Genomic DNA, 16,026 nt, shown 5'->3' with positions numbered 1-16,026 from the left:
TGCCGCCCCCCAGGCTGCCCACCCGCTGCAGGCGCAGGGAGCGGGACAGCAGGGCGGGCAGGCCGACGGCGGCGGCGGCGGCGCCCCCCGGGCCGGGCCGGGCCCCGCCGCACTGGGCCGCGCAAGTCCGGGCCGGGCCGGGCCGCACCGGGCCTCGCGCACTGCGGGCGGGGGGAGGGGTAACCGCTTCCCAGCCCAGACTGTGCATGTCCAAGTGACGCATTGCAGGTACGAATCCACCAATCAGCGCCCTCCTTCTGCAGCCCCTGCACTCCTCGGCATTTTTTCTAAAATCCTCTTCCGCCCAGAGAAATAGTCCCTCAGCCTGCCCCCTCCGGCACCCCCCCACACCCCCCGGCGTTTCACAAGCGCGGCCCCCCTCTTTCCCGCACCTCGCCCCTTCCTGCGCCGGGGCTTGGGGGCTCAGGGGCAGAAAGGGGACGCGTTCGGTGTGCGGGGGGGGCCTGCCGAGCAGAGCGCGAAGAGCCGGCACTTCTTTCGCAGCTCCGTTCTCTGACAGGGAAAGCGGAGGGGGGAGGGAGCGGCGCGGAGCGATCCGGGCGGGCTGTGAGGAGGTTTATGAGGCACTGCTGGCGGCCAGGCAGGGCTCAGTGTGAGGCGAGCCGTAGAGCGGGCAGGTTGCTCGTGTGCCTCGTGCAGCCGTTAGCTTCCACCACACCCCACAGCCAGGCCGAGCCACCATGGTGAGTCCCTGGGCATGGGGTAGCGATGGGGTTTTGCGGGTGCTGGTCCGGTGCTCAGTGGGCGGGGGGGTGTGGGGTGTGGGGGTGCCTGTGGTCGGGTGCGGATGGGTAGGCGGGGGGCAGAGGGGCAGGTGGTTTGGCTGGTGCGGGGCGAGGTCGCCTGCAGAAGGGTGGGGGTAGGGGTGAAGGCGTCCCTTGCTGTGGCCGGTGGGCTTAGCCCGCCAGCGCGGGCAGGCTGGGGTGTAGGGTCCCGCTCGGAGGCGCCGTGTGCGTAGGAGGAAGTGGTGGTGGACGAATCCCGCCCGGGTCCGTTTCCCGCCCTGGGGCGTTGGTGCGGATTCAAAATTCAAACTGCTACTCGGTTCGAGCGCCATGACGCTTTGTCGGGGCGTGTGTGGCGGGGGGAGGGGGGGGGACAGATAACGGTTCCTCCTGGGAGGAGACCCGCGTGGGGGGGTGCCGGGAGGGGGGAAGGAGCCTGCCACGATGGCACCAGCTCCACTTTCTTATCGCTTCCCGCCCCCCGGCAAGCCGGCGTGTGCGGCTGAACAGGGCTGGGGAGGCAGCGGCGCGGCAGCGGCTGCTGCGAGCGCTTAAGATGTCTGGCTCGCTAGCGAGGTGTGTTGCGCCTGGTAATAATGCAGTGCGGAGCCCTGCAGCTTCTGAGCAGCATGATGATGAGGGGCAGGCTGCCTCACTGCACCATCTCCCTCCTTGCTAGACCTGTTGTCAGCTCACGTTGGAGCCGCTCTCCCCTGCCGATTTCATGATAACGCCTTGCTGTCGGTGGCTCTGTTGAACAAGGGATTTGGTTTTTTAACAGTTTTGGCTTCCCGTTTTGGTCATTGTGGCGGACAGTCTTGCATTTTCTTGATCAAGCACAATTTATTTTTCCTAGCAATACGTTTGTTTAGGATTTTAATCGACTGTCGAAATAGAACACATATTGTGGAATTGGAGAATTGTTTCAAATTCGGTCTAAAGGATATGAGTTTAGCTTTTTTAATTAAAACAAGTGGATACTGAAATACGTACAAAAAGGAACAATTCTGTTGCAAAAGCAACATCAGTGACCACTTAGTATTATCTCTGCATTAACAGAAGATGCAGTATAGTGGAATTGTCTTTTCATTCATTACATGCTTTTAAGGAATCAGATCACTATCAACTCGCCATGTCTAATGTGAACGATGGGTACTTAAAATTCAGGTTTCTTTGAAGTGCTCTTGCTGGGCAAAGAAATTGGGTGAACAGAAGCCCGAATTTGTTCTTTTGCTTGACTTGTGAACCTATGCAGCAGACCATCTATAAAGGAAAACAGTGAATCTAGCAGCAAAAGACCGTTATGCTTTTAGTCGTCATCTGTACAGAACCAAAAATGGAGTATCTTCAAGCAAGGTCTCTATAAAGATGGGTGTGTCCAGGAGGCACAGTGACACTTTGAATGTGGTTATAGTTCATCCTGACAGACCACACTGGCTAAACCTGTGAATATATGTTGTCCCATACTGCACATCCTAGATAAAGCAGAATGCTTTGCTCCCCAAATAAGTTAACGTACTCTAAGTGTAATTTTAGCCCTTATATGCTAGTCTGTCTATTTCTTGTTCTTCAGTTAATCTTGCCATAACAGAACTGTCCAGTCAGATTTCACACCTGTGAAGTATACCAAAATGCCAAGTTTTGGAGGGGAATGGTGTCATCTGTTCTGTGATTTGCTTATAGCTCTCTATCAGGCAGTGTTAGTCAGCTCTGAGGATCTTCCAAACTGATTACTGCATAGCAGCTACGACTGTAATGAAACACTACCTCTAGAGGCTGCATGTGCCACTGAAATGGCTGCACACACAACAGCTCCCCTTCTTTCCTAGGAGGCTTAGGTTGTCAGGCCCTCAACATAATCTGGGGGTGGGGGGATGGGAGCTATTGCAGTGAAAATGAAAGTGCTGCAACATGGATCGGAGAGTGCCTGTCAAAGCTGTGATGGGTGTCCTGACTTCATCAAATGAGGTTTTCAGGTGGATCTTGGCCATAGTAAGGGGTATGTCAAAACTTCAGCATAGGCATGTTACAGTTGTAATTTAACTGTTTGTTTCTGAAGTTGAGTTGCATTACTGAAGGTATGCATACTGTCACATGTATGGTGCAGGAGTATCTAGCTTAAATTCAGGACAAAGAACTCCAGAAGGCCCCTCTAGGAAGACCACAGTGGCCTGTAACTTGCATGCATGGATCCGGGCTGATAGCCTGCCACCTGAGCAGCATGTGAGGGAGTGATCTGGCAGACTTGCTGGCTCCGCCTTTTACTGCTGTTGCGCAGCAGTCCCTGCAGAGCCTTGCACTGCGGAGTACAGATGGTGTTTGTTCAACCTTGCCCCACCTCCTAGCTTATCTTTCAACTGCGGTATACCTGTGACTTCTAATAAGCTTCGTGCTCTTCTCAAACACTTTCCATCTTATGGGTACTGACAAAGCTTATCCAAATTTATGGTTAGCGGCTGTAGGATGTTTTAAGTTGCTGGAAGAGTTAGAGAGGAAGAGTTTGGGACCACTTAACAGCTTCAACACTGCTTAATGTCATGTCTTTATAGAAAACTGTTTGTATAAAACAGTATGTGACTCAACTTGGTAACCCATAAGTATTGGCCTAAATAAACTAGGTTCTTGCTACTTAAATCTGATCTACAGCTTTCTGTGGATATAAATATCCTACAGAAATGTGCACATCATTCTCTTCACGCGAGCAATAAAAATGTAAATAGCATGCAAAGGTATGTGTCTGTGTTAATGATACACTCCAGACAAGCGAAAATCTGTTAGGCTTCTGTTAAGTGACCAGCAGAATGCTTCCATCCCAAAGCTTAATGTTGAATTGGTGATGTTCTCAGCAGTGTTGCTGCCACCCTAGACTATCTCATTTTTTTAAAAACAAAAAGTGAGCCTGCATGGAAATACTTCCTACAGCTGCTGAAATTGGAACAAGTGGAGTCTATAGCTGCAGATACCCATTGGCTGCTCTTCTAGAAGTTGCTCAGTAGTGTGGTCTTGATTCTTACAGTAGGTGAGCCACAGGCAGTCTGAGAAATCACTGATCGTGGCCTTTATCTTGGTCTGTTGCTGTATTGTATGCATAGTTTTTTGTAAGCAGTTTAGTTCTTGTCTGATTGCTTGAGCAGCTAACTTCGCTTCTGTTACAGGAAGAATACCAGAAGCTGGTAACTTCGAAGTTTGTATGCAATATAGAAATATAATTCAAATTGAAATTAGTAAAGTAAAAATTGACAGGTGGTGTGTATACCTTTTTCTAAGTATTTCATTGGCAGATGGCTAATGTGTAGAGACACCTTTGTGGGCACAGCTAATGACTGAAAATGTTTCTAACTGTCAATATTGCAGTAATTATAAAAAGGTTGTTGCTGAAATGGTCACAATAGGAACAAAACTAAAAAAGTGGTGTTGAACTTAGGCAGTGAGTGTATCTTTTCTGTATTTTAAAGCTTTTTGACTCTTTGGTGGAGTACTATGGGGTAAAAAGCTCAAGGAGCTTCCTTGAAGTAAATGTATGACCTTGTTACTGCAACTCAACTGAAGCTATCCAGAATTTGTTTGAAGAATCAGCTGACTTGACAACCTAGGGAAAGTATTTCTACAGTCCTCAAACACCTTTGTGTTCTTTCAAGAGTGAAGTCCACTTTGGGTTTGGCCTCGAAAACTGAGGTTTTTTATTGCTGTCAAATCGAGTTGATTCAAAACTGTTCAGTGATGGAGCAAAATGAGGTATAAACTAGGGCTTACCCAGCTGATACAGAAATGATCATGTCTTACACCACTGAACCTTTCTCTAGTGGCCCTGTAACCTACCTTATGCTACTTGAGTCTGTAGACAACAGTCTGAAAAAAGTCTAGACAGTCATATGAAAAATGCATTGAAATTACCAGTTTGGGCTGAAGCTGCTAGTACTGATTATATGGACTTTGTTTTTTACAGCCAGGTCTTGGACATGAAGCTTCATATTGATCAAGGGATGATTTAATTCTAGAGAAGAGTATATTTTTCTAATTATAGCATTGTAACTTAGCGGAAGAGATTAGTCTGCCTTAAATTTGAGATTTGGGGGTCACTGCCATGTTAATTAGACCTAAAGTGTTTAGTGTTAAAGCTGAGGCTAGTTTACCAAAGTATTACTACCAGTAGTCTGCTGTGTTAATGAGTTTTTAAAACCAGCCTAGAGGGACTTGTGTTCCTTGAGTTTGCTAGTGTTGCCTGGGTAATGGATTGATATACATGATAATACATTATTTGGATGTACCAAATATTGCAGGGTCAGGAAATGAGGACAGGCTACCAGTTTTTACTTAGCAAGCAATCCTGATGACTTTTGAGCTGTGTTAGGTAGAGCTATTTCAGAATGCTACAGATAAGTCCTGAAGAGCAGCTACCCTATTCAGAGGCCTCTACAAGTCTGTGTCTTATTTTGCCTTGAACTTTTGCTACAACTATAATGATATTCTCTTTTTATTGCAGGCTGATCAACTGACAGAAGAGCAGATTGCAGGTGAGGTTTTTATGTGCTGTGTTGCTACTCCTACTTGACCTGGCATATCTCTTAATCCAGTGGCAGTCTGTGTTACACAAGATATTTAGCTTTCTTAGATACTAAAGAAGTATTGTGGAATGTTTTAATTTGTTACCTAAGTTTTAAAGGCTTATCTACTGTAAAAGCACCATGGATACAATGAATCTGAAATTCTGTCCTCTAGAATAGTTACACAATCCTCACAGCTTTACTAGCTAGTAGACTTGGGACTCTTTTTTTTTTTTCTCTCATGACTACCAAATTGTCCCAAGTGCAAACTGAAAGGCAGTGGCAGGGTTGAATATCTGGTGAAGACTTGGAATCTGGAGTGCTTTTCTAACAGAAGACAAAAATAATTTACTTTGCAGTCTCCTGCCAGTGGAGATGTTTCAGAGTGGCTGTTTTTGACAGCAGAGACTGGCTTCATGATGACAACTCGATATCCCATATTTGGAACTACATTGTGTACTTGGACACAAGTGTTCTGTGTACTGTTCTGATGGTCTGGTGCTTGCTCTGAAATGCTTAAATAAATATGCATCTCTTACATCTTAGTATTGGCCCCCTAACAATTGTTTCTATGCACTGACAACTGTCTGCTAGTGGCTAAAACTTCTGGTTATCATGTCTCCTACTCATGCAGGCTGTACAAACTAGTATCTGTCACTGCTCTCTGAAGACTGATTTCAACTTCAATAATTGATGTGACTTACAGCTGGTAATGCAGAATTCAGCCTTGCCATGGACATTCAAAAACTTCAAGGTGTTTGATCTGTTAATACTAGAAAGTCTCAGTGTGCATAACTGTCATGTGAAATTATTTTAGAGAGTGTTGGGGTTCTGCTAATCTAATAGTACCAGGTCAAGCATACAAATAACAGCCTCTGAGAGGTATTGCTATTTAACTACGGTGTAGCTCTTGAAGACACTGTATTAAACAGAAGTGTCATAATGAGCTAGTTTGTTGTTACCATAATTGCCAAATTTGAAGTGTAAGAACATTCTTCTGTAGCTTTTAGACTTCAGAAGCTTGCTTTAACTCATAGGAGACTAATTATGGTTTTGTGGAAAGTCCTTAGTCTATTTACTTGTTGCCATGGTACTGGCTTATGAGTAAGCACAAGCCAAATCTAGTTCAACTCAACATTTTTTTTCTGGAAGTGGCCTACATATCTTAGGGGTTTTGTGATCAGTTTAGTTGGAGCAGGCTTTATCAATTGTCACTGTCTTTTCAGTAATGGTTTGTTGTTCCAGTTCTTAACTGTAGAAGCTTTATTAGTTGATGTAGCTGATTATGGAATATCAACAGGAAGCTTATTAACACTACCTCAGGATTAGTGCAAATGTTAGCTATTCAGTAATGATAGTATAGTTCTCAGAGCCAAAAGTGAGTATTAATAAGCTTGTCATACTGGAATAGAAGGTTTTCATCTGTGTGGAAAGAAAGTATAACTTAGTGTTAGTATCCAGTGTAAAATGGCCTGCCACTTTCAGTTCAGCTATGGTATTTCATGAAGCAAATGTGTTTGCAAGTAAACCATAAACCTCTGATGTGAAGACATAAGCCCACTGCTGGTCTGTTAGGGAACCACCCCTAGTACTGCTTAGGAAGGGTTGCAGCTGACTAAGCAGTTTGCTTAGTTTTGCTGTTGAAGGCCAGTGTCTTGCATGGGAAAACTGTTACATGTGCAGTTTGTGTGTTTTACAGAGATTGTGGTTTTCGAGGCTTGAGCCCCCTACCATTCCATTTCAGCTTATCTGAAGATACCTAGCTTTTGATTTGAAGGCAGGCTTAAGAAAATGGTACTACAACGTAGAGACAACATTCCCTTTCTTAAATAGAAGGCCAAAGTAGTTAAAGCAGCTACTTTTCCTGGGCTTAAAACAAATCTTCCACCTCTGCTGTGAAGCACCAGAATACAGTTGTTAACGATTCCAGATGTTCTAATTTCCTATGGAACTCATTGGTCATATAGGATTGAAGCTTCTTGTCATTACAGGTAGGGGTGAAAGACTTCCCAGGTTTTGTTCATATGAAAGACTGATTTTGAAAGCTGAGTAGGTACAGAATGTGAGTGTTGGTTGCAACTTCATTCAGTAAGAATTGAAGTTGCAGAGTCAGATGGGTATCCCTTTGGTTAAGCATTATATTTAAAAAGGTATATAGGTCAGGACCATTTGATGCGGGTGGTCGGGGAAAAAAATGTAAAGATGCTTTTGTCCCAAAGCAACTGGTCTAGTGAGCTATACTTCCTTCCACTAGACCTCAAAGAAGTCTAAATGGGCTCTCTGAACAAGTAGGCCTATGTATGGTGTTCGTTATGCCTTGTTCCTTTACACTGCTGTGGTTCTCTGTTGGGGATCTGACCACAAGAGTTATTTAGAATTTATTTCATAGTAGAAATAGTCATGTTTAAGTGTTGAGCTCCTGGTAGCTGTGAAGAGAACAATTGATGTTCTCCTATAAAAGTTCCAGACATAGCTGGCTAAACTGTGTGAGAGTGGGAATGGTAGTTCTGGTTCACTGAACATATTAGGTCACTGAAGACTGCCACTTCATCTGGAAAGGTGGTGTGGTGCAGAGATGCCTCAGAAGCTATTGTTGAATAGAACATTTTGAGCTAGGGTGTTGGAGTTCACGTTCTGCTGGACTAGCCTTTTTTTGTGGGGCCTCTAAGTAGTCTTTTTCTCTTGGAGTGTGCTTTTCAGAAGGAAGGAAAGGCTGAAACCTTGTAGGCTGGCCTGAAGGTGAGTGGTTCTGCCAGCACTATCCTCAGGTTTCTGACAGGTTAGCCTTATCTAGGATACAAGAGAATTTTCATTTGCAGTTTGATGTGCAGGAGTGTTGAATAGAGGGAGGATTTGTTTTACATGCTACATGGAGTCATAAGGTGTTTCTTAAGTGTGGGAGGTGTGGTTTATAATCTTACATTGCAGGAAGCCGGAACTGAGTTGCTCACTAAACTCTAGTAATTCATAGCTGCCTTCACTGGCCATTGCCACATATCCTCCAAAGCTTTGCTAGGTTGTTCTAGTCTAAACTGTATCTGCATAGGTTGTTGTTCCTTTGTTCTAGTTACTGGAGATGGTTCCTAGAAGTGGTTAAAGAGGTATTTTGATTGTATTCCTAACTTGAGCATTTCAAACAGGAATATGCTGCTGATCTTTGACTCACTTTATTTTCTTTATGGTTATGATTTATAGCTGGTTGTTTCTTATCCTACAGCATCTTTGAGTAAAAGAAAGGTAAAGAGTTGAACACTTTATTTGAAGTGTTCGGAATATACCACTGAATGGCCTGTCTTGTAGAAAGCAAGTCTTTGAATTTTCTGTAAAAATAGTATTACTTTCTCTAAGTAGGGTCATTGCAGTACTGTGAAGTCTGCTTCATGTTTGGGTTAGTGACAGTTGATCTTCAAGCTAAGGATGAAGTGGTTAACAGCTAAACATTTTGAATAACAACAAGAGACTGTTTGGAAGTTACTGTAGGTACAGGTTATAGCTGCCTGTGTGGGTAGGCCTGTTTCTACTTTGTGATTATACAATACTGGCTTGAAACTGTTTTGTTTGGTCCTGTGGTAGCCTTGCTCTGATTCTTATGTGCTGAACAGCAGGAGTTGGCTTTTGGAACACTTCAAACTGTTAGATGTAGAAGAGTGTTTTTTTCCTGGATGGGACTCAACTGTGGCTCTGGTATTATAGCTGCATTCATGAACTATAAAAAGCCTATTTTTGTAGTTGCATTTTTAACACTTGCCAGCTTGTACTCACATCGAGTGTTTGAGTATGAAATGGATGAAGTAAGACTATGCAGTTCATGTGAAAACACAACTTTACTGTGACTAATTCTGATCTGGGAAACCCACCATCTGGAAAGCTGGTTGTTTGGAAATTTTGAAAAATTAATTCTTGGAAGTATTTCTGATGGAGGAGTACCCTTGAGCCAATGAGTTCTCCAAAGGCATGATCTTGGGTGCCTTGAAAGCTGTAAAAGGATCTGAACTATACAAGGGAATAGATAAGTTTTTCATGTTTGACTGCAATTTGTGTATGAGCTACTACAGTCCAGTGAGCTACTTAAGGTCTGTGGCCAAAGACAAACAGATGGCATGGATTAAAACCAACTCCATTTTTGGACTGGACAATTAAACATGTTATACTTGTATTAATACTGCTGGCTACAATACAGCCCTTGTAGGGGGTCAAGAGGTAGCATCGAAACACAGTTAAGCAGTCTTAAAACTGTTTTTGACTAGTTCTATGAAGGCTGTTTCAGGTTACAGTAGGACTGAAGCAATTTTCTAAGCAGCTTTTCAGAAATTAAGACTCCAATGACTTTCCTCCTTGAACAACTGACTGGAGTTGTGTATATACATAGACTGAAGAACTGCAGAAGTCCAATGAGAGAGAGCTGGGAGAGGTTTCTTTTTAGCTGGTATGGCCAGATCTTAAGACTTACAGTGCTAGGTACTGCAGCTTCATGTGGCATATACTGTTCAGACTTGCATGTCCAGTGGAAGTGAGTTATAATGAGAAACTGTTTCATAGAATCAGAGTGGTTTGGGTTGGAAGAGACCTTAAAGATCATCTAGTGCAACCCCCCTGCCATGGGCTGGGACACCTTCCACTAGACCAGGTTGCTCAAAGCCCCATCCAACCTGGCCTTGAACACTTCCAGGGATGGGGCATCCACAGCTTCTCTGGGCAACCTGTTCCAGTGCCTCGCCACCCTCACAGTGAAGAATTTCTTCCTTACATCTACTCTAAATCTGCCCTCTTTCAGTTTAAAGCTGTTACCCCTTCTCCTATTTTTGGTTTGGTCTGATTATACCTTTTTCCATTGACTTGTCTCCTCTATTAGTAATAGAAGTGCTATTAAGCTGTAGCATTTGTATTTTGAGTACCATTTTCCAGCTTTTTCAAAGTAAGTTTGTACTATTTTCTCATGAGATAAACAGTTCCTACCAAGGATGTGGATCATTCTAGTTGCAGACAGCTATTCCTTTCAGCTCTGTATTAGGGATCTTGTTCAAGGTAGATAGTAACAAACATCTGAGTACTTCTGAAATGGATGACCTTCCATTTTATTTAGGTCAACATGTGGTTAATTTGTAGACTGGTGGGTTGTTTTCCAGATGCTGGTGCTTCCATATGGGCATTATAATTATAGCAGACTGAGCAGTATACCAAAACTTTAAGAGAATGAAATCAAATTTTGTAATTTTCAACAATAAGCAGCAATGGATTCTTCTATGATTAAGTAGACTTAACATTTCAAAGCTGAAGGGATTAACTCCTTTTTTGTTGTTGTACAGAATTCAAAGAAGCTTTTTCACTATTTGACAAGGATGGTGATGGTACTATAACTACAAAGGAGTTGGGGACAGTGATGAGATCACTTGGTCAAAACCCCACAGAAGCAGAGCTACAGGATATGATCAATGAAGTAGATGCTGATGGTAAGATTTTACTAATAAGTAATTTAATAAAGTGCATAAAATGCATTTTTCTAACAAAGTAACTATCTTGCAGGCAATGGCACAATTGACTTTCCGGAGTTTCTGACAATGATGGCAAGAAAAATGAAAGATACAGATAGTGAAGAAGAAATTAGAGAAGCGTTCCGTGTGTTTGACAAGGTACTAAAATGTTTACCTTAACAAATATTTCTGTTATGAAAACTCAATCTGACTTCTAATGAGCTTCCTTACTGAATTGAGGGGTATCTGCAGTCCTGTCATCTAGAACCTCTAGGTTAACTCATCACCCTAAAGTTCAGTCTACTGTGGTACTGTACCTAAAAGTCAAATGAGTCATCGTGATAGTAGTGGGTGATACTATTAAGCTACCACTTGCTGTGATACTAAAATACTTGTGTACAAGTTTGGCAGGGAAATTGCTTAAATATTCAAAATGGTAATCTTAAATCTTTCACTTAGTCTTTACTAAGTAAATTGTTAAATGAGTCTAAAGTTACTCAGCTTCTACAGCAAGATGCACTTTTAAACAGAAAATATGTGATGTTAAGTACCTTGGAGTGTGGGGAGGAAAAAGTCAGTCCAGAGTTTGTATACACTAGTACTTCGATATCCAGTGTCCCAACTAGGATGGAATATGTAAGAGTGGTCTCTGAAGGCCTTGTGGCTTTGTGCTGGACTCCCATGAAACAGGTGAATGAGGTAAGTAGCTTCTGTTCCAGGAAATAGACACTTGAACCAGACAGTTACATGATTGAATAGGCATCTGTCACCTAAAAAGGTTGTGACAGGTACTGATTGCTTTGTCAGTGATTAAAAAAATGTCTCTGGATAGGACAGCTAAATTAGACTGTATTGGATAAGTTGTTTTTAAAATGTCTTTTTAAGACTAAGATCCTGGACAATACTGAAGATATGCTTACAGCTCTCATTTGCCTTGTGCAAATGCTAGTGGTTAAAGCTGTGCTAACTTCTTAATGTTCAACTTGCTCTGCAATATTCTTAAGTTATAGTTAAGTCACTAGGCCTTAGACAAGTTTATTTCAGTCTTCCTTTTTTTCCCCTCCCAGGATGGTAACGGTTATATTAGTGCTGCAGAACTCCGCCATGTGATGACAAATCTTGGGGAGAAGCTAACAGATGAAGAAGTTGATGAAATGATTAGGGAAGCAGACATTGATGGTGATGGTCAAGTAAACTATGAAGGTAAGGAGTTGTTAACTGATTCTTTTTGTGTAGTGCTCTTCATACTGGTGATGGTGTAGATGTTGATAGCCACACCAAGTTTAAATAGGGCAATGTTTAGATGAGATCTTCTAAACAGTTAGTGTTCCCTTAAGCTCATGTCTTTTAGTAAGTACATCATGTACATCTAAATAGGTTTAAATTTGAGTGGATTATTGCTGTGTTTGTGCCAAAGGCAAAAAATGACTATTCAGCTGTGCAGTGTAAGAAATAACTTTCTAAATCTAATGGTGTCTAATGACCATTAGAATAAGGAAGCTAGCAGAGATGTTCACATACTGTTCATACTGTTCTGTTCACTAATGAATGTTGATCTGACTGTAGCAAGTCACTCATTTTTCATTAATGCTTTTAAAATTACTAATTAAAGGGGGAAAGCCTCTAAAATATGCAGAAATTTCAAGACCTTTAGAAGACCTCTTAAATAATTCCACACAAATCAGCTGCAGCAGCAGCTTATTTTTATTTCCTTCATTCTTCCTGGCATTGAAACTTAAATGAAGTCGTGCAAGCAGGAGGAGTTCTGTTAGACAATTGCTTGCAGATCAGAAGCACTAAGCTTGTTTTCATTTTAACTTTCTGAACATCTTATAGAAAAGAGCTAGGGTATTTTCAGCTAATACCCTTACTGTTTCTGAGGTGTAGGTGTGGCTTCCCTTTAAGGCCTTTTTGGTTGTGGCCTCAGCATGAGCACTCATCTGTGAGTGAAAAGGCGTTTTAATGAGCAAGGCGGCTGCTCCATAACTCTACTGAAGAATAGACTGTTTAGAGGCTGGCACTTGAGAGGGTAGGCATCCCTTGTTTCAAGTTGCTCTTTTGAAACTTAAGCAACCAGTTAACTCCTTTTAGGTTCCTGGTTTCTTTTTGTTATTGTACCTGAAACTGTGGTTCAGCAAGATAAGTGAAGAATCCTATTTTGTGGGATCTAACTTCCGATGTGATGTGAATAAGGAATGATTCAGTTGTTTAAAGCTGGTCAGGTAAAATAGTAAGACTTGAGCTATTCTGCTTTGGACAAAATTGAAACCAACGCAATGTCTTGCTTGTATGCCTACTTAACTGATTGTCACTTCAGCACAATTTCTATTGATCTCTTAGTCGTTCTTAGATATCTTGTCCCTATCTGTAAGTCAGTGGGCATGAGGACCCTCTAATGTTTTATTTTGGAAGTAAGGCTGTTCCTCAATTCACTGAGGGACCAACTTTTTTGATAAAATTAAAGGCCTTTTGCCATTAAAAATAAGAGGGGTTTAGGTGCGATTGGTGAAAAAGAGGACTGTCTTGAAGATGCTTTTTTTTGAATAACTGAAAACATAGTTTTGAAACAGTGTTCAGCACTAGTAAGGCAGATCACTTCTCAGATCTTGCAATTCAGATTTTTCTCTGAATAACTCTTATGCAACTCTTTCCTTTTACAGAGTTTGTACAAATGATGACAGCGAAGTGAAGACGTTGTACAGAATGTGTTAAATTTCTTGTACAAAATTGTTTATTTGCCTTTTCTCTGTTTGTAACTTATCTGTAAAAGGTTTTTCCCTTACTGTCGAAAGAATATGCATGTATAGTAATTAGAAGGCCATTCCTCCATGTTTTTCTCCTTTATCTTACTGTCATTGTTCTGATTTTTGGAAAATTGATCTAAGTAACAAATGTTGCATGTGGCTTACTCTGGATATTTAAGCCCTTCTGCACATCTAAAGTTTGATGGAGTTGGTTAACTGAGGGAACATCTGGGTTGTCTGTTTAAAAAAAAAAAGTAGCTTTCTTTAGGAGACTTAGGTATGACTAGTGTAACAAGTTACATAAAGTATGCTAGGGTTTACCATGCATTAGCAATTCCTTAGTTAAAGCAACATGCTGGCTCTAGTTCTCCAGTACATAAAGGAGCTTATTCCGCTTTCTCTGATGGAGGATAAGGACTCTTGCAGCTAACTGCAGGATAAAACCATGTGAATAGTATATATACATGTGGCTAATGCACTGTAAAAATCATTCTCCTAGCTTACTTCACAGTAACTTGTTTGTGGCCATACCTGTAACATGTTGTTGAAATGTGGAGTCTTAACGTTGTGGACGATTGACAGTCAACAATATGAAACTTAAGTTGCACTAATGCAAAACGGGTGATTTATCCAGGTACTCGTACACAAGTTTTTTTTGTACTGCTGGTCCTGTACCAGAAAACATTTCTCCTCTTGTTACTATGCTTTTTAAACTTTGTTTAGCCACTTCTTTTCAAAAAAATCTGCTTATGGCACGATTTGCCTCAAATCCATTCCAAGTTGTATATTTGTTTTCCAATAAAAAATTACAATTTACCCATACTGTTTCAATGTATCCTTGAATTATTTACAGGAATTGTTCAATACAGTTGCTGCTCTGTGTTTCAGTATGTAGCAGTTTGGTTTGCTTATGCAATGGATTGGCTGTCTTAAAATAGCTTGGAAGGTGAAAACGTAGTCCTTAAACTCTGGCCCTTAATAGTATTGTTGACTTGAAGAAGCTTTCTTACTAGTAGTTTAAAATGTATTTTAGTCTTGTGTGGAGCTTGGTGCTTCAATAAACTTACCGTAGTGACTGGCTATGCCCACTATCTGTAGACATTGTGAACTGGATGTTGACCTAGTTCAATAGTTGACCTCAAATTAAAATCCTTGTTCGGACAACTAAACCTGTTTGCTTTCTTTTAATTATTTTGGAGTTTATTTCCCTGTCAGCTGCTACGTTGGGGTAACTTAGTCTCACACCTGGACTTTTATGAAACTGCCATGTTTGAGTTGCCATCCAGGATGCAGTCAGCTCAAAGTACAGAAGGAAGACATTCTCTTACTGATCTGCTAATGAGCATGATTGTGCTTCTAGCACTAGTGTTTTGTCAAGGTTTAAAATTTTTTGTAAAGCAGAGAACAAACCTGGTTTTGACCAAGGACAAATCCAAGACCTCAAAAGAATGCCGGAGGCTGTTTGTGCCCCTTGCTTCTGGACTCTCCTGGCAAGAACTGACTGATCTTACATATGCTGTATGGTTATCTTGGGGATTCTGGTTGCCTTTAAACAAAGCATTGGCCCCTCCATCTCGTTACCCTCACTGGTCCCAGCATGTTTTAAGACATGTTTTAAAACTGTTTTAATCATCTTTGAGGTATTTATAATTACAATGAAAATGTAAAATCAGGACAGCTGATCAACCAGATTTCAGAAACACTTGATTTAAATGTTTATGGTCACTGATCTTAAAGCCCTGCTCCCTAAGGACTATAAGCAGCTCTGTTGGTTTTCCAAAGGAGGCTTGTCAAAAGTGTGTAAATTGCCAGCATCAGAATTCCTTAGAATTGTTGCTTGTGCACTGGCAGTCTGATTCAGGAGGCTTATGCAGTCTAAATACTGTAGCAGTTAGGGTTTGCATTCTACAAGATGAGTGACTGAACAAATACTTCCTGTCCAGTCTTCATCCTGTGGCCTGGGAGCCCGGGGACAAGACATAGGTGCTTAAACTGGCACAGGATGAGGAGAATTTGACAGAAGCATCAGAACAACCACTTGAGATTCTGAATTGCAGGAGTATTGGAAGCCTTATTTTTAGAGGTAAGTAATGCAAACAAGAATCTGACAAGAATTTCTATTTGCCAGTCTGGTGTCTTGACTTTCAATAGACTGGGAATCACACTTTGACCCGCAGTCTTCTGCTACAACTCGGCATGCATTTGGAAGCATCTGACTAAGGTAAAAAGGAGAGGGTCCTCTCCATTCTGAAAGACTGCCTTGGCTGAGATAATTGCCTTTCATAAAATGAATGGGTGAAGAATGTGTGATGAGAAGGCCACCTTTATTTACTGTCATTTTAGCTGCTCCTGTTCAGAGTGTTTAGTCACAGGATTCAAAGCTGCTGGTTTTGTTTAGTGTGAGTGTCTGTGTTGCTGTTATCTAAATGAAATGCCTGATTTCTAGGTCAGTATTGAAGTCTTTGTAGCCCTGTTTACATCACACTTTAACTGCAGAATGGGGGTAATACTTTTCAGTACT

At 41.8% G+C, this 16,026-nt stretch overlaps 1 protein-coding gene across 1 annotated transcript; it reads left to right on the top strand.

Annotated features, from left to right (window-relative positions):
- The first annotated feature begins 626 nt into the window (after positions 1-626).
- On the top strand, positions 627-14,327 carry CALM2 (calmodulin 2). Its single transcript, XM_050893033.1, has 6 exons — positions 627-704; positions 5,230-5,260; positions 10,597-10,740; positions 10,814-10,920; positions 11,829-11,964; positions 13,422-14,327. Exons 1-6 carry the CDS (start codon positions 702-704, stop codon positions 13,448-13,450), a joined length of 450 nt encoding a protein of 149 aa, XP_050748990.1. The 5' UTR covers positions 627-701; the 3' UTR covers positions 13,451-14,327.
- The last annotated feature ends 1,699 nt before the right edge of the window (positions 14,328-16,026 follow it).

Source organism: Gymnogyps californianus, chromosome 3 (genome assembly GCF_018139145.2).
Source record: "Gymnogyps californianus isolate 813 chromosome 3, ASM1813914v2, whole genome shotgun sequence".
NCBI classification, from domain to species: Eukaryota; Metazoa; Chordata; class Aves; order Accipitriformes; family Cathartidae; genus Gymnogyps; species Gymnogyps californianus.
This window is presented reverse-complemented; position numbering and strand designations above follow the sequence as displayed.

What these genes read in the sequence shown, in the direction of transcription:
- CALM2 (XM_050893033.1), top strand. An exon ending in CGTTCCGTGTGTTTGACAAG is followed by an intron (nt 10,921 to 11,828) that starts GTACTAAAATGT and finishes TTCCCCTCCCAG; the next exon opens with GATGGTAACGGTTATATTAG. An exon ending in TGGTCAAGTAAACTATGAAG is followed by an intron (nt 11,965 to 13,421) that starts GTAAGGAGTTGT and finishes TTCCTTTTACAG; the next exon opens with AGTTTGTACAAATGATGACA.